The 25802-nt window shown below is 45.8% G+C and overlaps 1 protein-coding gene across 4 annotated transcripts in view; it reads right to left on the bottom strand.

Moving 5' to 3' along the window:
* Positions 1-25802, bottom strand: part of SPATA6 (spermatogenesis associated 6) — a 115096-nt gene that overhangs the window by 84325 nt on the left and 4969 nt on the right. For 3 of the 4 annotated variants that reach the window (XM_040360528.1, XM_040360529.1, XM_040360531.1), the window contains 4 exons: positions 16044-16117; positions 11192-11407; positions 8306-8378; positions 4016-4056 (listed from right to left, as the gene is read on the bottom strand). In XM_040360528.1, coding sequence (XP_040216462.1) covers positions 4016-4056; positions 8306-8378; positions 11192-11407; positions 16044-16055 — 342 coding nt within the window. In that variant the 5' untranslated portion in view covers positions 16056-16117. The remainder of the gene's footprint in view (positions 1-4015; positions 4057-8305; positions 8379-11191; positions 11408-16043; positions 16118-25802) is intronic. The other variant, XM_040360530.1, reaches the window with a different exon arrangement.

The raw sequence follows: 25802 nt of genomic DNA, 5'->3' as shown, positions 1-25802 counted from the left end.
TTAAGTTCGGGTAAACTACTTTTTAAAGTAAGGGGTTGGGAGTTGCTGAGCTGGAATTTAAAGGGGAGTTCCAGCCTTTTTTTTATGTTTATTAAAAGTTAGCAGCTACAAAAAGTGTAGCTGCTGGCTTTTAATAAACAGACACTCACCTGCTCCACTGTCCAGCGTCGCGGCCGCCCGGAGCGTCGCTCCTCTCCCCCTAGGAGTGGACAGGCAATCTCCTGGGACCTTTCACGTGTCCCAGGTGATCGCCTACAGGGAGGGGCCACCTAAGGCGATATGACGAGCCGCCTAAGCGGTCCCTGGGCAGAAGGAGGAAATGGGACAGGAAGCCCCACTCCTACCGAAGCCCCCACTCAAAAAAATTACATGCCAAATGTGGGCACAGTGAGGCATGGGCACAGTGAGGCATGCAGATGGACACCCTAGGCTTATACTCGAGTCAATACGTTGTCCCATTTTTTTTGTAGTAAAATTAGGTGCCTCGGCTTATATTCGAGTATATACGGTATACAGCAGAACCTGCATAAAAATACAAAGTCCATATTTAAACAAGGAAAAAAGTAGAGATTAATCGCCATACACCTTATCTTCCTGTAGGCAAGAGTGACATCACTGGGATACTAGGAAAGCTATAGATCCTAAATCTCATGAGTTGCATCTCCAGTCCCGTGCGGGGGAGACTTCCTGTAAGATTCGGCATCCTCAGCTTTCCAGGATCCTGGAGAAAGGACAGTGACAACATCACCCTCTTAGGCCCCGTACACATGGTCAGACAAAACCGATGAGAATGGATCAAGGTTCAGTTTCATCGGTCCAAACCGACCGCGTGTATAGCCCATCGGTCTGTTGTCCTTCGGTCCAAAATTTTAAAACATGCTTTAAAATCGAACCGATGGCCCGCTGCCCGATCGGTCCAAACCGATGGTTAGTACAGAAAGCATTGGTTCAAAACCCGCACATGCTCAGAATCAAGTCGACGCATTCTTGGAATCGTTGAACTTCGTTTTATTCAGCACGTCGTGTGTTTGACGTCACCGCGTTCTGACCCGATCGGTTTTTGGAACGATGGTGTGTACGCACATCAGACCATCAGGCCACTTCAGCGGTGAACCGATGGAAATGGCCCATCAGACCATTCTCATCGGTTTGGAACGACCGTGTGTACGCGGCCTTATAGGCAAACTGACTGGAAGCCATGATGTACAGTGAGCATTTTTATTTCTTAAACTGCTTATTGTAGGGGGAGAATTCACTACAAAAGAAGTAGACCTTACTTTTTCCTGCAAATCCCGCTTCATTATTACAAAAATAATAACACTATTAATAATCTTCCATTTATCTTTTATTCTCCTGCTGAAATTTTAGAGTACGCAGGAATAGGGGGTTGTCGAAGAGAGAAGTGAGAAGTGGCCCAATACCGTTTCTACTAAACTAACATCACAGTGAAGTATGAGACTGGTCAAAAATCAATAACTAGGTACTTTACAAAATAATGGATGATGCCAGTGGAAAATGGAATGAGTTCCTCTGAGAAATAATGCACGTCCAGCAGATTGGCAGCATCCTAAATTCTCTTTTTGTTAATGAGCGGAGTTAACAGGAACGTAGCTTGTACTGCAATGGTATCACAAATCACCCAAAAGATGTGGCTGAATACTGACTACATAGAGACACTGTGAAAGTGTCACCGTGTTTCCTGAGCTAAAATGTAACATCCAACTCAAAAAGTAAAAACTGAAAAAAAAAAAAAAAAAAGAAAAAACACGCATTAACGATGCAACGCCAAAAAATTATATTTAGAGGAGAATTATGGCCATAGTTTTCCTGTGGATCACAGGAGTGCACTTAGTTCTGCACTTTTGTGACCCAGTTTCAGCTGACAGCAGGCTAAAGCCCACTGTCATTACAGAGCCATTTCAGGCTTTGTAGAGATCCCGACAATAATGTCTGGATCTGCCCAGATGCCTGACTGGCAGCTGTCTCACTCTCTCAGTGCACCGCTGAGATCCTGAGCCAGCTGTTCCCGCTCCCTCCACAGTCTGGTGCTCTAGTGAGCGCTGAATGGGCAGAGCAGAGAGCCAGTGACTGACAATCACCATTTTATGCTCAGAGCGGACCAATAACTGAGCGATTAATAGTCTTTGATTGCTCAGTTCTTGAGGTAGAGCCAGCTGAGGACAGGTGCAACATCGGATTGATACTGATGCCATATAGGGGAATATAAAAACTTTTTTGGTTTCCCACACTTCTCTATTAAAGTGTAGCTAAAAGCAAATCTTTTTTTGTTTTTAGTTTTGGATAGAGTGGAGAGGGATTATAACACCTGACAGTTTTGTATTGCTGTCTGTGACCCGGTTAGTGAGATTCATCCTCTCTATTTGTCCTGTTTACTTTTATAATTGAAAATGAAAGAAAAGAAGATCCCACATTTTGGGTTGACACCAGAACAGTAATGCCGCGTACACACGATAGGAAATTCCGATAACAAAATCGTGGATTTTTTTCCAACGGAATTTTGGCTCGAACTTGTGTTGCATACACAACGGTCACACAAATGTTGTCTGAAATTCCGAAAGTCAAGACCGCGGTGACGTATGACGAGCCGAGAAAAATTAAGTTCAGTAGCCAATGCAGCTCTTCTGCTTGATTCAGAGCATGCGTGGATTTTTGTGCGTTGGAATTGGCTGCACACGATCGGAATTCCGGAGAACAACTTTTGCTGACGGAAAATTTGACAACCAGCTCTCAAACATTTGTTGTCGGAAATTCCGACAGCAAATGTCCGATGGAGCCTACACACGGTCGGATTTTCCGACAACAAGCTCACATCGAACATTTGTTGTCGGAAATTCCGACCGTGTGTACGCAGCATAATAGAGGGGAAATCTTACAATGAGGATAAATCTGGTGACATACTGAGACTCCCTCACTTTGGAGGGCTTTCCTCTCACTCCCTGTTTTGGCTTTGGGACAGGAAGTGAAGTAAAATCTCCCCGAAGGTAAACAGGAAAAAGAAACTGAGAGGAATTCTAACCTTCCCTTTCTCTATCTATCCAAAATGGAAAAAAAATATGTCTTTGGTTAGATTTGTCTGGATCATAGCAGTGACATACTGTATTTTTCGCTCCACAAGACGCACCCCCCCCCCCCACAAATGGGGGGAAATGTCTGTGCATCTTATGGAGCGAATACTGACCAGGCCTACCCCTCACCCATCACCGCCATGTTATGATATTGGACGGCCTTCTCCCTCGAGCACCGGGCGATCTCCTGGCTGAGCCTGTCACTCACAGAAGACAGAAGACAGACCAGCGGCCAAATGAAGTACAGCCACATCAGCCGCTCGGGCTACTGTCTTCTGAGTGACTGGCGGATGTGATGATGTCCTCACCAATTGCCAGGCACAGGTCAGACTGCATTTAATGGGCACAGGTCTGGCTGCACTTCATGGGCACCGGTCAGGCTGCACTTCATGGGCACCGGTCAGGCTGCACTTCATGGGCACCGGTCAGGCTGCACTTCATGGGCACCGGTAAGGCTGCATTTAATTGGCATCGGTCAGGTTGCATGTCATGGGCACTGGTAAAAAATTTAGTACACAATTTGGTTCAGAATATTATTTTTCTTGTTTTCCTCCTCTAATACCTAGGTGCGTCATTATGGTCAGGCGCATCTTATGGAGCGAAAAATATGGTAGGTCTTCATCTAGGTCAAGCAATGTAGAAATCTTTCCCTTTTTAAATAGTTGTGAAAGCTGAACGTAACGGTAGTACTCAGAATTCTGTAGATGAAACCGTGACTGTAATTTAACTGTGTTATTAGCTGTGCGCCTAAAGTTCTATTTTTCATAAATATCCAACAGGGAGAACAAGACCCCCTTGAGATCATTTCAGATATGCTCACAGAATGTAAATGTTTTTCCCTATGAGCATGATAATGCTTTAGGGACTGTAATTTACATTTAATAGACAGGTTCACTCATTGATTTTATTTGCACATATACCGTACTTACTTGGGGATGGGAGGGTCTGTGACTGTCCAGTGCTGACAGATCTGGAAAAAAAAATGCATTTATATTACTTCTGTGTAGCTTTTCTAAAATGAAAATAAAGAGTTAGACCAGAGTATAAGCAGAAAGGAAATCTCTCAATGTGAACATCTGTTACTGTGACAGCTGTCAAAGATTTGATCTTCTCTAACTTCCTGCAGAAGTGAGGTGGTGGAATGCTGGACCATTGACTGCACAGCAGAGGAATGTTTACTGGCAATGTCAGGGTGGTGTTCTGTGGCTTGGTGCTAACCAGGGCTGTGGAGTCGGTAGATAAATGTTCCGACTCCTCAGTTTTTTGTACTTCCGACTGCGACTCCCGGACTCCGACTCCTCTGTATTAATATGCAAATGTATTTTATACATTCCTTGAAGGAAAGAAAGGCAACATACATGTCATTACCACAGGAGTTTTTATTGCCTTAGCTGAATGACAGCAGTTTTTCCAATGGTTTACAAGTGTATACAAGTGTCTCTAGTCCTGCAAAAAACATATTTACTTAATTCCTTATCAGTGAGAGGCTAGGTTACCCATGGGCGCTGCGTTCCCTGTAACAGCAGAACACAACACTATGGAAAGTATAAGTATTGCCGCTCCTAATTGTGCGTTGCGTGCCATATAGTGAAGCACATGAAAAGCATGCTACTTCACGGTCACTTAACGTGTTCGTTTTGCGGTTATGTGAGGCACTGCATGCATTGGTCTTTATTCTTACAGTAGAGAAGTCATTCATTATAACTTTTTGTAAATTGGGACATTTAAACTTGCTTTTTTAATTCCAATCTAAATTTAGTAGGAGTCGGAGCATTGTTTGCCGACTCAGACTCCGACTCCAGGTACCCAAAATCTCCTCCGACTCCTCGACTCCGACTCCACAGCACTAGTGCTAACCACACCCAGCTGAGTATTTAAAGTAGAACTATAGGTAAGACTTTTTTTTTTTTTTTTCATTTTGGATAGGGTAAAAGGGGGGTCCATTGGGGGCTTTGATGGAGGGGTGTCCCTCTTGTGCGTGGGACTCATGTTGAGGGAATTTCAGACGATGGAGGCGCCTCTCTTCTCTTTTATACTCAGTTGTGACTTGACGCTACTCTTATATCAAGACATCACTTGTATATCAAGACACTGATTTTACATTTTTGCTTGTCTTGCAAAACACTCTCAAACCAAGTTACTCTCAAACCAAGGTTTTACTATACCTATAATAAATAAAATGAGAATAAATCTCCCAAATGAGGTTACAGAGAGCAAAAACAAGTTGACTGAGGTTTCAATCCTTTCATGCATCAACTACACAAAAAAAAAAAAAGCTTTGGCTGGGGTTGAGAAAGAATGTTTTATCTATATTTTTCCCTTTAAACTAAATCTAACTCTCTTAAATGTAGGTATAGAAAAAAACAACACAGAAAGTACCATATGACTCATGGCGTGTTGTGCTGAATAATCCAAATCACAGGGGAAATCTCTGTAATGCATGTGTCTATGTGCGGCTCTGACTCCCACTGTCTCATCAGAGGGAGAGCAATGATATGACAGCATCAGAATGTAAAGCTATAATATGTGCCAAGTTCCATCATAACTGAAGTATATACCGCTATATTGCAAGTGCTATACCATTTCATGGAGGGACCAACTGCAGCCTGGAAATGCTCAAAAGACTTGGGAAATGAATCATCCGGCTTGTTTCATTCCTTATCAGCTAGCATTGTGTGTGAGCAACAGCCTGACAAGATATTTCCAACGCCCACTTTTCTAATTTACCGGCTCGCACCCGTACGCCAGGCTCGGTGGAAATGAAATGACTCAGATTCATGTGGAACCGCATCAAAGTGCTGCCCTTGGGACACACCTGGTTGACACTAAATTATTTCTTGATGTGACAGACATGTGTCCTGATACCAAAGTTTGCAAAATTGGCTGATGATCAGCTGTGGTGGGGGTGTCGTGTTTACTGACTTTCCATGCAAAGGCATTACATTAGAAGATATGTACCAACCTATACGCTTATTAGACACTTGCTGACCAAGCCTTTTCTGACATTTTGTGATTACAAGTTAAAATTAGTATTTTGTTTGCTAGAAAATAACTTGGAACCAACCCCCAAACATTATTAGCCAGATTCACGTAGGAGGGCGCATCTTTAGTTTGGCGTAGCGCATCCTATTTGCACTAAGCCAACGTAAAATAGTGAGGCAAGGCCAGTATTCACAAAGCAAGTTACGTCGACGTAGCGCAAATGGGCCGGTGTAACCCCGCCTAATTCAAAGTAGGCATGTAGTGGGCGGGCTACATTTAAATTAACCGTGACCCCATGTAATTGAGGGCCGTTCGTACGGCGCATGCTCAGAATCACGTCGCAAATACTCCCTACGTAACGTCGGCTCAATGTTTTCGACGTGAACGTAACCTACGCCCAGCCACCATTCACGTACGCTTACGCAAACGACGTAAAATACGACGGCTGCTCCGTCGTCCATACCTTGCATGGGCTGCGCCATCTTTTACTGCGACGGGCGTACGTAGGTTCGTGAATCGGCGTATCTTGCTCATTTACATATTCGACACGTAAATCCACGTACACGCCCCTATCGGCCAGCGTAAATATGCACATAAGATACGACGACGTAGGAGACTTACGTCAGTCGTATCTTAGCCAAATTTAAGCGTATCTGGTTTCCAGAATACGCTTAAATATACGACGGCGCGCATTCGGACTTACAACGGCGTATCTACTGATACGCCGTTGTAAGTCTTTCTGAATCCGGCTATATATATATATATATATATATATATATATATATATGGAGTGTCGTGCTCACCCCCTCCCTTGGACTACAGGAGAGTCAGGACACCCACTAATACACAGCTCCTTTCTCTATCTGCAATGTAGAGAGGGTCCTGACTCTCCTGTAGTCCAAGGGAGGGGGCGAGCACAACACTCCACACCAGGGAGAAAGCCTCACATTACTGTGTGGAGTTACAGACAGAAGAACAGGAAGTGAGGATTTCTCAGAGGAAATAAGGACATTTAAAAGCAAAATGGAAGGATGAGGTAAGTGAAGGAGGACTGCACTAAGGTAAAGGAAGCTATTTAGGAGAAAAAAAATTGTACCTTTACAACCCCTTTTATCTTACTTCTTTTTTACTCCTTCCCTTTAATTTTTTTTGTTTTTATCACTTTTATTCTCATTACAAGGAATGTAAACATCCCTTGTAATACAAATAAGTATGTCAGGTCCTCTTTGTAGAAAGATCTGGAGTCAAAAAGACATCACATCTCTCATTTACCTTTAAAAGCAAAAACAAAAACAAAACAAAACGCTTTCTTCTACATTTTGACTTCAAGACAAAAAAAGATCATTTGTTTATGCCCGAGAACAGAAAGTGACCTCAGGCCTCGTACACACGGCCGAGGAACTCGACGTGCCAAACACATCGAGTTCCTCGGCCAGTTCAGCCCTGAAGCCGCCGAGGAGCTTGGCGGGCCGAGAGCTCCCATAGAACCATGAGAAAATAGAGAACATGTTCTCTATTTTCTCGACGAGTTCCTCGGTGGCTCCATCGGGCCGAAAGTGTACACACGACAGAGTTTCTCGGCAGAATCCGGCTCTGACCGAGTTTCTCGCCGAATTCTGCCGAGAAACTCTGTCGTGTGTACGAGGCCTCAGATGTCACTCTGGTCCTTCATGGGCATAGAGAAGAGTATGGGCCCTCTTGCCCTTAGGCATCAGCAGCATTAGATTGCTTCCGAGCTTACCGACAGCTCCGGTAAGCCTGGAAATTACCAGGAATCTGCCGCTGGGATGACTTTTATCGGAAAGCTGGCAGCAGTGACCTGTCTTTATTTTTCCCTGTAAAAAAGACAGGTCACTGCTGCTCTCTCTCTTATGATGCAGGGTGACTGGTCTCGTCTCCGCCCCCTCCCATAGTTTTCTGCAGACAGCCTGTAGTGGGTGGAGCTGCTGGGTCCCTCCTAAAGCTCTGCTCCCTGTAAAGACTTTGTGCAACCCAGTGATGTCAGCATTACTTTAACAGATTCATTTTTCATTTGCAAAGGCATTTGATGCACACAAAGTTGACTTGTATCCTTTGTTGATATTGAGAATTATATATAAAAGATGGTTTTGTGCTTGGAGTTTTTGGACAATTCATTTTAAGGGACATTTCAAAACACTACATTGCCTACAAGGCAGTTTGTGTTACACGTATTACACTGCAAAAACATTTCCAGGTGGCAGAATGCTGTTACTTACCATTGTGACCCCTGGAGCATTCTCTGGTGGAACATACCATCATAGATGTGTCAGGGGATTGACTTGTCTCCATCTGCAACAAAGACACAACATAAAAGAATTCTGGTCAAGAGAACTCATTTTCTGTAGAGTTAGCAGTAAAAGCTACTTTTGAAATGTAATCTCTTAGTATTTTCTGAACCTGGGGGTACAGCACATATGCAGACTAGCTGTACCGCTGAAACAGAACCTGCAAGAGAAATATGAAAGCCATCATTGCTGATCTGCAACTGAAAATAGCAGTTGCATGTCTGTGATGGCAAACCCAATGGTTTCAGCGCTTTCTGAGCCCCTGACCTAGAACAAGTTATTTTCTCTCTATTTTGACCACTCCCACTTCCTGGTAAGATCGCCGCACAGCGATCTACATCATGTCTGGCCCCTCCTCCTTCCATCCTCTGCCTTCTGGGACATGTGTGTCCCAGAAGACGGTGGGACCATTCTGAAAGCGCAGCGCAACTCACGCATGCTCAGTAAGAAAACTGCTGGTTTCCCTTACTTGCAATGCCGGCACCTGCACACAAGGCCGATGGACGAATCATCTTAGGGTGCCGGCATAGCGGGATTCCTAGACAGGAGGATGTCCTTATATTAAAAGTTAGCAGCTACAGTATTTGTAGCTGCTGACTTTTCATTTTATTCCCCCAGACTGAAACTCTGAGCAAGCCCTTAGAGCAGGGTGGTCAACCAGTGGCCCGGGGGCCACATGTGGCCCGTGGAGCCCTCTGATGTGGCCCACGACCTCCTGCTCAGGAGTGGTGGGTTGGCAAGCCCAGATCGCAGGTTGCCGACTGGCCATACCATAGCGTCAGTGTTTTGACTGGTGGTAGAGGAAGAAAGCATCTGTGAAGCAGAGCCCCATAAGCCGATGCTTCCTCTACAGTGCCGGCTTTTGCACAGATGGCAAAGTTTCAGCTAACCCGCAGGATAGACACAGGTGCACTACACTGCACCCACGGTGTGGGTAAACCACAGAAAATCAGTGTGAAAGCAGTCTTAGGTCCTTTTCACACGGTCAGTCGGACCAAAACTGGACCTTTAATCCACCTCTATAGAGCGACAGATGTCTGTTTACGCCTGCCTACCTCCAATCCGAAAAACAGAAGGGAATTCGTCCCCTTTCATCTGGGTGGATCGGAGGGCCCATAGAGTAGCCATGACCTGTCATCCACCCGCTCCGCTCATTGTGGCCCCGACTGGTTACCAAGTTGCTTAACCGCTTAAGCCCCGGACCATTTTGCAGCTAAATGCCCAGGCCAGGTTTTGCGATTCGGGACTGCGTCGCTTTAACAGACAATTGCGCAGTCGTGCGACGTGGCTCCCAAACAAAATTGGCGTCCTTTTTTCCCCACAAATAGAGCTTTCTTTTGGTGGTATTTGATCACCTCTGCGGTTTTTATTTTTTGCGCTATAAACAAAAATAGAGCGACAATTTTGAAAAAAATTCAATATTTTTTACTTTTTGCTATAATAAAAATCCCCCAAAAACATATATAACATTTTTTTTTTTCCTCAGTTTAGGCCGATACGTATTCTTCTACCTATTTTTAGTAAAAAAAATCGCAATAAGCGTTTATCGATTGGTTTGCGCAAGATTTATAGTGTTTACAAAATAGGGGATAGTTTTATTGCATTTTTATTAATTTTTTTTTTTTTACAACTATTGGCGGCGATCAGTGATTTTTTTTTCGTGACTGCGACATTATGGCGGACACTTCGGACAATTTTGACACATTTTTGGGACCATTGTCATTTTCACAGCAAAAAATGCATTTAAATTGCATTGTTTGTTGTGAAAATGACAGTTGCAGTTTGGGAGTTAAACACAGGGGGCGCTGTAGGAGTTAAGGATCACTGTGTGTGTGTTTACAACTGTAGGGGGGTGTGGCTGTAGGAATGACGTCATCGATCGTGTCTTCCCTATAAAGGGAATGACGCGATCGATGCGCCGCCACAGTGAAGCACGGGGAAGCCGTGTTTACACACGGCTCTCCCCGTTCTTCAGCTCCGGGGAGCGATCGCGACGGAGCGGCTATAAACGAATAGCCGCGCCGTCGTCCCAGATCGCTCCCCGAGGGATCCCGCCCGCCGCACGCAGCGGAGGGGGTCCCGATCGGACCCCCCACCCGCTAGAAGGCAAGGGCGTATATATACGCCCTTATGCCTGTCCGTGCCATTGTGCGGACGTATATAGGCGTGCGGCGGGCGTTAAGTGGTTAAGTGGCCCTCGCTCTTCAAAAGGTCGGGCACCCCTGCCTTAGAGGAAGGGGTATTTGCTATAGACAACACAGTTTTTTCTGGTTTACACAAAGCAGTTCTGTTTTACTGATATCTTACTCTTGCAATATACAGTGGAACCTCGGATTACGAGCATAATTCGTTCCAGGAGAATTCTCGTAATCCAAAGCACTCGCATAGCAAAGCAAGTTTCCCCATAGAAATCGATAGAAACTAAAATAATTAGTTCCACATTGACTTCAATGGCATGTGGCCAGAGGTGGGGGGGGGGGGGGGCGCCGGAGAGCCTCGGAAATGATCGGGGACAGCTCGGCTGACCTCGGAACTGAGTATTTCCGAACGGCTCCGGTGCCCCCACACCTTTGGCCTAATGCGGTACTGCACACCCCATTAGCTTGAATTCTGCTTGTTTTGCGAGACAACACTCGCAAACCGAGTCAGAATTTTTTTTTTTTCTTTCAAAATGCTCGTTAACCACATTACTCGTAAACCAAGGTTCCACTGTACAGTATATACTACAGTGGAAACGTAACACATACTGTACCTATAATTTTAATATGACAAGGGCATGAAAATGAAAAAACCATGAACAGAATAATTTGCACGTACATGTCTGACTACAAAGGGGGGCTTGTCCTCTGTCTCTCTCTTGAATGTATGAGGTCCTAGGTTGAACTGGGTCAGCCTTTGTTTGGAGTCCTCAGATAACTCACACATGCGCCGGTTTGTGTAGGGTGATGGTGAGCGGGATTTAGATGCAATAGTAGGTTGCTCGTATCTTCTGGATGTCCTGAACGAGGCACTTTTACGGACAGGTGTAGAAAACTGGAATTGAAAAATACAAGAATCATCATACATCTTACTGCTGCAAAGTTCTGAGGTCACAAGGAATCAAGGCATACAACTAGCTAAAGAGTTAAATACATGTATGTGTTCCTTTTTTTGCCTTCAAAGGGATTTGTAGTTCTCTTCCGCTAAACTTGTGATTCACTTTGGCCCGGATTCACAAAGCACTTATCTCAAGATACGCCGACGTAAGTACAAATGTGCTCCGTCGTATCTATGCGCCGACCCACATACTAAGATACGCCTAAAAATAGGCTTCCTACGACCGACGTAACTTGCCTACGCCGTCGTATCGTGGGCGCATATTTACGCTGGGCGCATTTGCCGCTCCCATTGATTTTCTATGCACATATGCAAATGAGGGAGATACGCCGATTCACGAACGTACTTGCGCCCGGCGCATAATATACGCGGTTTCCGTAAGTCGTGCGTCCGGCGTAAAGTTATTCCCCATATATGAGGCGCAACCCATAAAAAGGTATGGACCAGGGAACACAAGCCGTCGTATTTTACGTTGTTTATGTTGGACGTGAATATGGCTGGGCGTAGGTTACGTTCACACCGTAGGCAGTGATCCGTCGTATCTTAGGCAGTTGATCCGACGTGATTCTGAGCATGCGCAGAAGGATGCGTCCACATCCCGGCGCATGCGCAGTTGGCAATTCGTATCTGTCTGTCGGCCCATCATTTGCATGGGGTCACGCCTCATTAGCATGGCTCACGCCCACTTCCACCGACTTACGACTTGGAAACCCAGCGCAGATTTGGCAGCACTGGCTTGTGAATCCAGTGATTGCCTCTCTGCGCTGCGTCGGCGTAGCGTAAAGAAGATGGGTGGGGGGGGGGGGGGTAGGAGAGAGAGAGAGAATATCTTATGGTGATAGGGAGTACCAAAATGGCGGTTCCAACACTTCCAGTTTTGGCGGAAAACGGAAGTGAGGGAAATTATTACTGCGCAAGTAGTGAGAGTAGTAGGAGGTACTGGGTGTAGTAAGCGGGACTTAAAATGTATAAAAGACAGCCAGTCACGGGCACCACTAGCTTCTGATGACAACCAGGGGGAGAGGCGAAAGGTGTCAAGCTGAGGAGACCTTGTGATGGTTGTTTGCATGCCAAGGCTGCGTTTTTCTGCACGTTTTAATGTAAGCGATTTTTTGGATTGGATTAAGCGGAAGTTCCACTTTTGGGTAGAAGTCCGCTTTATGTTATGCCATTGAACATGTTCATATAGGCATTTTAGTATTAGATACTACATTAGTGTTTTGTTTACAGGAGCAGCACTGAGTTTAATATCGAGATAGAGATGCTCGTCTTTCAAAATGCTCGTTACTCGTAAACCAAGGTTCCACTGTACAGTAATATTTTGTGTGGTCACTGGAGTCCTCTTTCACTCCTCCATGACAACATCACAGAGCTGGTGGATGTTAGAGACTTTGTTCTCCTCCACCTTCCGTTTGAGGATACCCCACAGATGCTCAATAGGGTTTAGGTCTGGAGACATGCTTGGCCAGTCCATCACCTTTACCCTCAGGTTCTTTAGCAAGGCAGTGGTCATCTTGGAGGTGTGTTTGGGGTCGTTATGTTGGAATACTGCCCTGCGGACCAGTCTCTGAAGGGAGGGGATTATGCTCTACTTCAGTATGTCACAGTACATGTTGGCATTCATGGTTCCCTCAATGAACTGTAGCTCCCCAGTGTCGGCAGCACTCATGCAGCCCCAGACCATGACACTCCCACCACCATGCTTGACTGTAGGCAAAACACACTTGTCTTTGTACTTCTTCCCCTGGTTGCCCCCACACACGCTTGACACCATCTGAACCAAATAAGTTTATCTTGGTCTCATCAGACCACAGGACATGGTTCCATTAATCCATGTCCTTAGTCTGCTTGGCTTCAGCAAACTGTTTGTGGGCTCTCTTGTGCATTATCTTTAGAAGAGGCTTCCTTCTGGGATGACAGCCATGCAGACAAATTTGATGCAGTGTGCGGCGTATGGTCTGAGCACTGACAGGCTGACCCTCCCACCACTTCAACCTCTGCAGCAATGCTGGCAGCACTCACACATCTATTTCCCAAAGACAACCACTGGATATTACTCTGAGCATGTGCACTCAACTTCTTTGGTGACCATGGTGAGGCCTGTTCTGAGTGGAACCTGTCCTGTTAAAATCGCTGTATGGTTTTGGCCACTGTGCTTCAGCTTTTTTTTTTCCATCTTTTAGCGGCCCGTCAGGTATGACAGGGCTCAACATTTCAAGTCCCGAGGTACTAGCCAGGTCTTAAGAGTTACTCGCCACCAGTTGCCCTACACTGCCCTGCCCCTAATTCCACCTCTAAACACGCCCTCCGTAAATTATCTCATGAAAATAACACTGTTAAAATGTTTTATGCAGAATTAAGTTACAAAAATAAATATTAACAAAAACTTTAACAATATTAACATAAAGCATACTTTATTGATCTGTGATAAATAAAAAAAAGTATATAATATGATTAGCTACTATAGGCACTGTACACATCATTACTGCCTTGTTAAGTAAATATTTTAATGATATAATCAATATAGCATTGAAAAAAAATTAAAACCAATGAATGACACTTTCACTGATTTAGGATGCTGAGAGACTTAGGCCGCGTACACACGATCGGACCGCTGTCATCGGTTAACCGATGAACCTGACTGATGGTCCGTCGCGCCTACACACCATCGGTTAAAAAAACGATCGTGTCAGAACGCGGTGACATAAAACACAACGACGTGCTGAAAAAAACGAAGTTCAATGCTTCCAAGCATGCGTCGACTTGATTCTGAGCATGCGCGGGTTTTTAACCGATGCTTTTGCATACCAACGATCGGTTTTGACCTATCGGTTAGGCGTCTATCGGTTCAATTTTAAAGCAAGTTCTAATTTTTTTGACCGAAGGTTGAAGAACCTATGGGGCCCACACACGATCGATTTGGACTGATGAAAACGGTCCTTCAGATCGTTCTCCTCTGGCGATCCCATCGTGTGTACGCGGCCTTACAGTGGAGCACAGCACTGGACACGGGAGCGGGAGCTGCCAAAGTTACATTTTCCTATTACCAAGCTGGTGATTGGTTGCTAGGCAGTCTGAGCAACCAATCACCAGTCTGTCAATAGGAAAAGTAAAAAAAAAAAAAAGAACATTGGCAGCTCCCACCCAACCCCCTCCTGGCCCTGCCCCCTTTCATCTAGTTCTTTGCCAACTCCCGCTGTATGCCAGGCCCTGCTTAGAAAATTACAAGGGGCGGAGGCTGGGAGGAGAATCGGCTCCCCTTTAACCCACCCTGCCGGAGGCGCCTGCCCCCCCCCCTCATGTGGCTCCACACTTGCCCTCAGCTTATTTCCACTCGCCTAAAGCCAGGCACACACTACAGGTTTTTTTCATGCAACCCAGTGGCTTGCACAAAAAATACAAAAAACGGACAGATCCGGTTGGAGCCGCTGTACTTACCACGAGAGGTTAGTCCAGGGGTCTCCAAACATTCTAAACAAAGGGACGGTTTATTGTCCTTCAGACTCTTGGAGGGCCGGACTTTGGCCAGTGGGAGTGGAAATTTTCCTGGCATCATTGTTAGTAAACATTGGGTATTAGGGGAGAGGAATAGTGCCCCATTGCTGGTATCATAGGGCGGAATAGTGCTCCAATAGTTGTGTCAGTGGGAGAAATGGTGCTCCATTGTTGGTGTCAGATGGCAGAATAGTGTCTCGTATCAGTGGGAGGCATAGTACCCCCAAAGGCAAGCAAAGGGCCGAATCCGGCCCTCGGGCCGCAGTTTGGAGACCACTGGGTTAGTCCATCGATCTCCCCCACTGAGTTGTATTCTGACGGGGACGGACCCAGAACACTCTGATCAGCGTTCTCTGCCATTGGCTAAATGGGAGTCAGTTGCATGCGTTGAACAGAGCATTATACACACAGGCCGAATATCAGACATTTTTTTTTGTACTGGCCGTTGTCTCCTGACATTCGTCCCGTGTGTACGGGGCTTTATGGGAGCAGGCGAGTGGAAATTTTGAGGGTTGAGGTATGAGATAGGCATACTTACATTGTGCAAAGCTGGATCAATATAAGTATGCAATATAGATAATTCTTGGAGCTCAGCTTTAATTATCTATCCCGGTGAGACTCTTAACATAGATTTATATTAACATTGGAGAACAGGTCCACTCCAATTATAAAAAGGTTTAGTTATGTTAGCATAAAGACTGCTTAGTGGATATTTTTATTACCCCTAACTGCTTCACCAAGTCACATATTTATCAATATGAATTCGAAATATTTAGGAGCAGCGTGAAATTAAACAAGGGGATCACTAGAGTGCATACAGCTGACCACTTCTATTATATCAACTGAGTTTCAGTGTCTTTGCAATAAAAACACTTACTGTTAATTGAAGTCTAATTGAGCTGTCTGCTTTCTTTAGAGCAGAGGGATTTGTGGCAGTAACTTGTTGGCGGAAACAACAACAACAACAAAAAAATAATAATCAGGATCATTTCTTATTTAATAGAAAAAGAGCCGCGGATATGGCTGCCTTTTACATAATGTCTTCTGTCATTAGACAAACAAGAACAAGATCTCTAACCTGTTTTTGCATTTTCCTTTCGTCGTCGGGTCACCGTTCAAGCGTACGTTTCTTTTTTTTCCCCCAACAAATCCCTGGAGGGGCCACAAAAAAACAATAATTAAACATCAAGGTCTAAAAGAAAAGGCTATCGCAGGTAAATGTCAGGCGGTGTAACAAACCGGGGTTTAATTGTGAAGCATTCCCTTTGTAAGCTCCTGACTTTAATAAAGATAATTAAAAAAGACACGGGACTGCTAGGAAATGTCAAGCAGATAACATTTGCATTTCTGACGATTCAATTACAAATGATTACATTGCTTTGTACAACAATTAGGAGCTGACTTTTATTCCATTGGATTGTTTGCTTAGGATTGACGGTTTTAAGTGGCGTTCCTGATAACCGTTTAAAACGCATTTCAAATGGAAGAGCAAAAAACAAGTTTGAATGGGATTTGCAATCTAAATAATACATTGGCGTTGCTCACTCAAGAGTTCAAAATGAAGGGAAAAAAAAAAACAGAAACTCAGTTTAAGGCCACAAACTGAACCAAATAGCTACGTATATCCATTTCCAGACCAGACCTTTTATGGCACTTTATGTTTACAATCTGTATTTTAGGCTAGAAAATTACTTAGAACCCTCAAACATTTTATATTATATATACCGTATTTATCGGCGTATACCGCGCACTTTTTTGCCCTGGGTGGGTGCGCGGTATACGCCGATACCCGCTTCCCCGCGCCGAGTTTTGAATACTGCGCCGACATATACCGAGCGCAGTACACTCGGGTATAGTCGGCCAGTCTCGGCTCCTTCTGTGCTCACGGCCTGGATGTACAGGACGTGAGCGCGAGTGTTGCCGAGCCTGCCCGACAATACACGAGTGTACTGCGCTCTGTATATGTCGGCACAGTATTCAAAACTCGGCGCGGGAAACGAGCGGGGAGGACGCCGCAGAAGGACGCCGGACCCGACGAAGAGGACACCCGAAGCCCACAGACGGACCCCGGACCCGACGAAGAGGACACCCGAAGCCGCAGAAGGACGCCGGACCCGACGAAGAGGACACCCGAAGCCGCAGATGGACCCGACGAGGCCGCCGCGCAAGACACCAAAACTGTAAGTACAAAAAAAACTTTTTGTCCACAGGATTCGGGGCCACTTTAGGGGTGCGCGGTATACGCGGGAGCGCGTTATACCGCGATAAATACGGAGATATATATATATATATATATATATATATATATATATATATATATATATATATATACACATACACATACACACACACACATATATACACACAAGGCTTGTAGCGTTGTAATTTTTTTTTAGTCTGTACACTTACCTGTCTTCAGCCTTACTTCCGGGTCTTCTTCCTTGCGGGGAGTGGGCGTGTCGCTACCTTTCCCCGATGATTGACGTGCGGGTAAAGCGCGTCATCGCCTTCCGAAAATATCCGACGGGGACTCGGCTCTTTACGGCGCTATACGGCGCCGTAAAGGGCCGAGTCGCCCTCGGATATTTTCGGAAGGCGTTGACACGCTTTACCCGCACGTCAATCATCTATGCCTCCTCTTAGGAACGCCTACTCCCCGGGGGAGCGAGAACCCGGAAGCCGGGTGAATAGAACCAAAAAAAAAACGTAAGTACAAAAGAAAAAAAAAATCCAGCATACTGTTGATGTCAGCAGTATGCTGGATGTAACGGTATATAGATGTTTTAGGGTGAACCCCCGCTTTAAGGACCAGAAGGATTTACCCCCTTAAGGACCAGGCCATTTTTTTTGCGATCGCTTTAACTGACAATTGCGCGGTCGTGCGACGTTGTACCCAAACACAATTTTTCCCCACAAATAGACCTTTCTTTTGGTGGTATTTGTTCACCTTTGCTGTTTTTATTTTTTTTGCGCTATAATACAAAAAAAGAGCGACAATTTAGGGGAAAAAAACTATATATTTTTTACTTTGTGCTATAATAAATATCCTAAAAAAAAAACAAAAAAAACTCTTCATCAGTTTAGGCCAAAATGTATTCTTCTACATATTTTTGGTAAAAAAAAATATTAATAATCACAATAAGCGTATATTGATTGGTTTGCACAAAAGTTATAGCATCTACAAAACAGGGGATAGATTTATGAAATTGTTATTATTATTTTTTTTTACTAGTAATCAGTGATTAATAGCGGGACTGCGACAGATCGGACACTTTTTTGGGACCACTTACATTTATTAAAACAATCAGTGCTATAAAAATCCAACGAATATTGTGTAAATGACCCTGGCAGGGAAGGGGTTAACACTAGGGGGCGATCAAGGGGTTAAATGTGTTCTCTGGGAGGTGTTTCTAACTTTGGGGGGAGTGTACTGACTGGAGGAAGAGAGAGATTTCTGTTCTTGATCACTAGGAACAGACAATCTCTCTCTACTCCCCTGACAGTATGGGGATCTGTTTGTTTGTTTACATTGACAGATCCCCGTTTTGGCTCTCTGTGGACCGATCGAGGCTGCCGGCCACGCGCATCAGCTCCGGTGCCACATGTCTCTGCACACTGTGCAGGGACCTACCTGTCAGAGCGCCGCTCTCCTCTATAGGGGATCGGATGAAGAAGGACCGTAGAGTCAGTTTTCATCTGATCCGCCAGACGGATGGAAAATAGGGTTTCCATCCGTCAGACTTTAGCAGATCGGAGCGGGTCAGATGTCAGCGCTGACATCCGTCATAGAGATGTATGGAGCGTCCATTCAAGTCCGCCTAAAAAAACGTGTGAAAGTGCCCTTCAGGAGGAGTCCAAACGAGCTCAGGCTGGACTTCTCCTTTAATGAGGGCACAGACAGCAATAAAAACTGACAGATGTTCTAATCCATTGCCACGCTATCCAAAATGAAAAAAAAAAAAAGTTCTGCCTTTAGTTATACTTTAACACATAAATATTTTTATAATTTACATCAGGGGTCTCTAAACTGCGGCCCGAGGGCCAGATGTGGCCCTTTGCTAGCCTTTGTCCGGCCCTTGGGGCACAATTCCTCCCACTGACACAAACAATGGGGCACTATATCATCCACCGATACCAATAATGGGACACTATTCCTCCTACTAATAGGGTAAATACTCCTCCCATTGACCACCAACCATGGCCATATTTTTTCTCATTGGTGCCGGGCCTGTGACATTTTCTTCCCCTGCTGGCCAAAATCCGGCCCTTGTAAAGTCTGAGGGGGCAATAAAGTGGCCCTTTGTTTGAAAAGTTTGGAGACCCCTGATTTACATGAATTGACATACAATAGTCCTTCTGACCAATGCAGGCAACAGTGAATCAATTACCGCCGCAGAGCAGTCCAAAGTCATTACCACACTGTCACCAACTCTAGTGACTATTTGGGTGGAAGCCAATTACCAGCCTACAGACTCCATGCAGATAGTAACCCTGATGAGCGCAGACCACGGATCCGCCGCCTGTGTTTCTCAGGCCGTTATGAAATTGTCGGTTTCAGCTTGCCCCGCACATCAGAAAAGCCGGGCCTTCTGTTCCACATCAGCTGGAAGATCACCAAATGACAGCTGGCCTAGTGCACATCATAAATCTTCCATTTTATTTTAATATAGGCTCATACTTTGCATTCCGGCTGCCCAACAAATACGAATGTGCTGAATCGCTATCGGGCAACAATTCCGTTTTGCGGTGACAAATTACAGCCTTTCTGGTGATCTGCTTTATCATTCAAATATTAAAGACAAATAAAGTTCTATTAATATTAATACATAGTAGGGAAGCATTCTATCACTGTACTGTGTCTGGTGTCAGTGCATACACAGTGGAGCATTCAGTAGAATCCAGTAATAGGACCGGCTAGTCATAAATCTTGCATTTACTGATAATGACACATATATAACAGCACTTAGGTGAAGTGCCATATTATTCAGTAGAAATTGTATTTATGAGCACTTGAAGCCATGGGACGCATTCCAAAAACCTCTTCAAGGACTTTCTGCTTAGGACAAATCATGTCTGCAGCCGATCTTACAATGCCGAGCAATTTGCTTCCATGACGCCAAGTCTAAAAAGTAATAACTGCTGAGACAGAGCGACTGGAAGCGTCTTAAAGTGGTTCTCCAGTTAAATGTTTTATTTAATTATTGCAACAAGTCGCGGGAAGCCTGTACGTTAATGTTAAGCATGGCCCCCAAAGGATCTCCCTTTCCACCGTATAGACAAGGGGTGCTGGGATTGCATTGCTTATTCATACAGAGTAGTACATGGAAAAAAAGACAGGGCCAGATTCTCCAATAATCTGCGGCGGCCTCGCGTAAGCTATTTACACTACGCCGCCGCAACTTACTGGAGCAAGTGCCGTATTCCTCAAGCACTTGCTCCGTAGTTTGCGGAGGCGTAGTGTAAAAGGCCCGGCGTATCCCCGCGTATTTCAAAGGGGGCGGCTTATATTTAAATTAAGCGCGCCCCTGTTTCGATCGAACTGCGCATGCGCCGGGCTAAAAATAGCCCAGTGTGCATGCTCCAGTTCTCGGCGGAAAATGTCAATGACGCCGACGTGTGCGTCATTGACGTAAAGTCGTATTCAAGAACGACTTAGGAAAACGACGTACCCGACGGGAAAAGACGACGCGGACCCGACGCCATACTTAACATTGCATACGTGGGACTGGCGTAAGGTTACCCCTCATATAGCAGGGGTAACCTTACGCTTACGCAAACGACGTAAGCGACGGTTACGCAACGCGATTTCGTTCGGGAATCGGCGTATCAGGCTCATTTGCATAAACAAATGAGACCTGAACGTAAACGCCACCTAGCGGCCGGCAGGGAATTACATTTAAGATCCGACAGTGTAAGGGACTTACACATGTCGGATCTTAAGCGTATCTATGCGAAAATGATTCTAAGAATCACTCGCATAGATACGCGGGAGAGATACGACGGAGTTTCCTGAGATACTCCGTCGTAACTCTTCTGAGAATATGGCCCACAGTCATTTGGAGTGTTCAATGGCTCTGGTTAAAGCGATTGTAAATGATCACCTTGGAAAACCACCCATTCAGTTTAAAGTGGAGTTCCGCCCATTTTTTTCTTTTTTTATTCCAAAAAAAAAAATGCATTTTTTTTATACTCACCAGAACGGGCGGTTGCTATGTGGAACTAGCTCTTCTGCCTCTTCCTCCACCGTGGTGGTCTTCTTCCTCATCCTCCGTCACTGTGTCTTCTGGTGAATGGGGCACGCTGCCTTCTGGGAACTGTGTGTATCCCAAGAGGCAGCCGCCCATTCACAAAGCGCCGTGCAAGTTGCGCATGTGCATTAGGAAACGGGCAGTGAAGCCTTATGGTTTCCCTTAGTGAGGATGGAGGCGCCAGGACCGAGCGATCGCTGTCGGGGGACCGACATCACGGGCGCCTAGGACAGGTAAGTGTCCTTATTAAAAGTCAGCAGCTACAGTGTTAGTAGCTGCTGACTTAAAAAAAAAAATAATAATAATCGCGGGTGGAATCCCACTTTAAAACAGAAATGAAAGGCAAAACATTTTTGTATAGATATAAAAATACATTATAAATATATTTTTTTCCTTTTTTATAAATGATCCCATTCCCTCTGTTCTTAGCTGCATAAAAACTGGGGGGGAGGAGGAGAAGCAGGAGCACACTGAGCTTCCCAGTGAATGGCTGCGCAGGAGGGGCATGTCAGGACAAGTCTGATCATTGGAGGAGAGCAGGCTGAGCTCCCAGCACAGCCAGAGAACTGACCATGCTGTGCTTAGAGTGGTCAGTTTTTAATAGGAAAGTGGAGGGACTGGCAGGAACACCAAGGATTTCACACAAAGGAAGCAATACAAAGAGAAGAGGAGAATTTTTCATACAAGTACATGGTACAGCAGCCACATATCAGGAATATGAAGTGTTTGGGGCAACAAACGTTTTAAAGCAGATTTGGCCCGGAAAAAAAAAAAATTTAAAGTCAGCAGCTATAACTACTGCACTTTTAAAATATGGACACTTACCTGTCCAGGGCGTCCGCGATGCAGGAACAAAAATTGTTTCTGGACAGCCGCAAAAAAATTGTAGCCTTTATTTTAAAAAAAAGGACAGCACTACAAGTCACAGCAACATAAAATAAAACCCGACTGCTGACACGTTTTGCACTGAAACTAGTGATTAGTCATAGCATAGCATTGGCTATGACTAAGCACTAGTTTTAGTGCGAAACGCGTCAGAGGTCGGGAGTGCGGCTGTCCAGAAACAATTTTTGTTCCTGCTTTGCTAAGTGCATTGCCTGCACCCGAGTTGCAACGGAGGATGTTCATCTGGGTTCCCACCTGGAGCGGCTACTCCCTTTTCCCAGGGCGTCCGCGATGTTGGGTCACAAAGCCGATCTGTCCCTCGGCTCTCGGGTGCTGCTGCCGCCATCTTCGGTAAGAGAATCAGGAAGTGAAGCCTTGAGGCTTCCTGGTTCCCTACGGCGCATGCGCGAGTCATGCTGCGCGATCCCACTGGTCCCTGCTGTCTTCTGGGACATGTGGGGGGGGGCGAGTAGGCACCGGGCGTGGCTTAGGTCACCGCAGTGATCTATGCCCGGAAGTGCGAACAAATACCTGTGTTACAAAGGTATCTGCTCCCCCCTCCGCCCTGAAAGGTGAAAATGTGACACTGGAGGGGGGAGATTCCAAAAAGCGAAAGTTACATTTTTGGGTAGAACTCCACTTTAAGTGGTTTGCATGCAAACAGGGCCAACCTAAACTCCACTCCCTTGGCCTCCACAACATTGCTCTTTCCTGGTTCTCCTCTTACTTATCCCATCGCACTTTCAGCGTCACCATCAATACAATACCATCCCCCACACTCCTCTTCCTCTTTCTGTTGGGGCACTCCAAGGATCCATCCTCGGACCCCTCCTATTCTCTCTTTACACTTCTTACCTGGAACAATTGACAACCTCCCATGGCTTCCAGTACCCCCTCTACACCGACAACACCCAGATCCATCTCTCTACCCCCCAACTCACCCCCTCGATCTCCTCACACATCACCAATTTACTGAGCAACTTCAGTATGGATGTCACACAACTTGAGCTTGTAGTATTTCCTCCTCCTCGTTCCCCCACTCATAACTTTACCATAGAGATGAATAGAGCAACCATTGGTTCCTCCTCACATGCCAGCGTGCTGGGTGTAATCCTAGACTCTGACCTCTCCTTCAGCCCCCACATCCAATCACTGGCTACATCCTTCCACCTCAACCTCCGCAATATTTACAGAATCCCCCCCTTTCTGACCAACGACACCATAAAACAACTTATCCACGCCTTGGTTATATCCCGCCTTGATTACTGCAACTCTCTCCTTACACTGGCTATCCCCCCTTCAGTCTATGAATGCTGCGGCTAGACGTATACACTGTGACTGCTGCCCCTCTCTGCAAATACCTTCTTCCTGTTTCGGCAGTAGGAGGAGAGTCTGGGCATACACCGTGTGAGCTGATTGGAGGAAAGGCAACCCCCCCCCCCCTTTGGGCAGAGGAACAAATAAACATGCAGAGCTGCTGTGAATAGACAAGCTCTCTGCTTATCTATCTCTAAGATACCTCCCGACACAAATTTACAGCTGCTTTTATCTCCCGTGTCAAAGAACTTGTCAGAAATTATCATGCTGATAACAGAGGAACGGAGCAGCAGAAAGACACAACACTTAGAGCTTTGGAGAGAGATAAGTAGACACTACAGATAGATGTGCCCAGGTCAGATTTCATGAATGGGGTTTACATCCACTTTAAGGTTTTCCCTGATCCTCCTCTCTTATGGTTGCCAATCACTCATAAGATAATAAAGTGGGAAATACCATATAAAAGTGTCATAGTGAAGTATTTATTAAAAGTAGGGTTGTCCCGATACCGATACTAGTATCGGTATCGGGACCGATTCCGAGTATTTGCGGGAGTACTCGCACTCCCGCAAATACCCCCGATACCAAAATAGAATACTTCCCCCGCCGCCGCTGACGCATCCCGTCGCTATGCCGCATCCCCGCTTGGTTAATACGGGCGGGGAACATTACAGCTTTCATTTCAATAGCTGTAGTGTTTCCCGCCGCGCTGCGTATAGACACTTCCCCTTGCTCGGGTGAACTGTCCAATCCCGAGCAAGGGGGAATGTCTATACGCAGCGCGAAAGACTACAGCTATTCAAATGAAAGCTGTAATGTTCCCCGCCTGTATTAACCAAGCGCCGGCACGGCACGACGTGGCAGCATGTACGGTAAGGGGGACATGGCTGCATATATGGGGGGGGGGACATGGCTGGATATGGGGGGGGGGACATGGCTGCATATGGGGGGGGGCATGGCTGCATATGGGGGGGGCGTGGCTGCATATTGGGGGGGGGGGACATGGCTGCATATGGGGGGGGGGGGGACATGGCTGCATATGGGGGGGGACATGGCTGCATATGGGGGGGGGACATGGCTGCATATGGGGGGGGGGGACATGGCTGCATATGGGGGGGGGGGGGACATGGCTGCATATGGGGGGGGGGGACATGGCTGCATATGGGGGGGGGGACATGGCTGCATATGGGGGGGGGACATGGCTGCATATGGGGGGGGGGGACATGGCTGCATATGGGGGGGGGGGACATGGCTGCATATGGGGGGGGACATGGCTGCATATGGGGGGGGGGACATGGCTGCATATGTGGGGGGACATGGCTGCATATGTGGGGGGACATGGCTGCATATGTGGGGGGACATGGCTGCATATGTGGGGGGACATGGCTGCATATATGGGGGGGGGGGACATGGCTGCATATATGGGGGGGGGACATGTCTGCATATATGGGGGGGGGGGACATGGCTGCATATATGGGGGGGGACATGGCTGCATTTGGGGACACATTTAAAAAAAAGTATCGGTATTCGGTATTGGTGAGTACTTGAAAAAAAAAGTATCGGTACTTGTACTCAGATCTAAAAAAGTGGTATCGGGACAACCCTAAATAAAAGGATAAGCAATTACAAGAAAATAGGAATAAAACTCCCATTTTACAATGCCACTATAACATGCAATGTAGCCCGCTGTACCAATTTCAGTGATCAGCGTGCGTTCCAAGCCTCGGTCTCAGGCCAAATGTGGCATCATACGGGGGACCCGATTTGTGACATTTATACAATAATCAGTGCATTTTTATAGCACTGATTGCTCTTTAAATGACAATGGTCACAAAAATGTGTCAAAAGTGTCCAATCTGTCTGCTGCAATGTTGCAATACCGCTAAAAATCGCAGATCGCCGCCATTACTAGTAAAAAGAAAAAAAATTGTAAAAAAATTAATAATCTTTCCCATAGTTTGTAACTTTTCTGCAAACCAATCAATATATGCGTATTGCGATTTTTTTACCAAACATATGTAGAAGAATATACACATTCGGATCCGCTCCCACATGCCCTGTCACTAATGCACGAAATTTTGATCACACCGCCGGCAGAACACCGGATTCCGAGCCTAGGTAAATGGGAGAGGGATCTAGACTGCCAATTTACGCCCACTCAGGTCAGTCACATACTTAGATTTACACACAAATCATCGATCTGTGCAAAGATACAGGAAACAAATTTTAAGATACTGACGAGATGGTACCGAACACCGGACCTGCTACATAGACTGTTCCCATCATTACCAGACCTCTGCTGGAGGTGTCAGACAGGTGAGGGCACAATGCTCCATGTCTTCTGGTCTTGTCCACGACTGCAGACGTACTGGGGGGAAATTCGGCGG

Source organism: Rana temporaria, chromosome 7 (assembly GCF_905171775.1).
Source record: "Rana temporaria chromosome 7, aRanTem1.1, whole genome shotgun sequence".
Lineage (NCBI taxonomy): Eukaryota > Metazoa > Chordata > Amphibia > Anura > Ranidae > Rana > Rana temporaria.
This window is presented reverse-complemented; position numbering and strand designations above follow the sequence as displayed.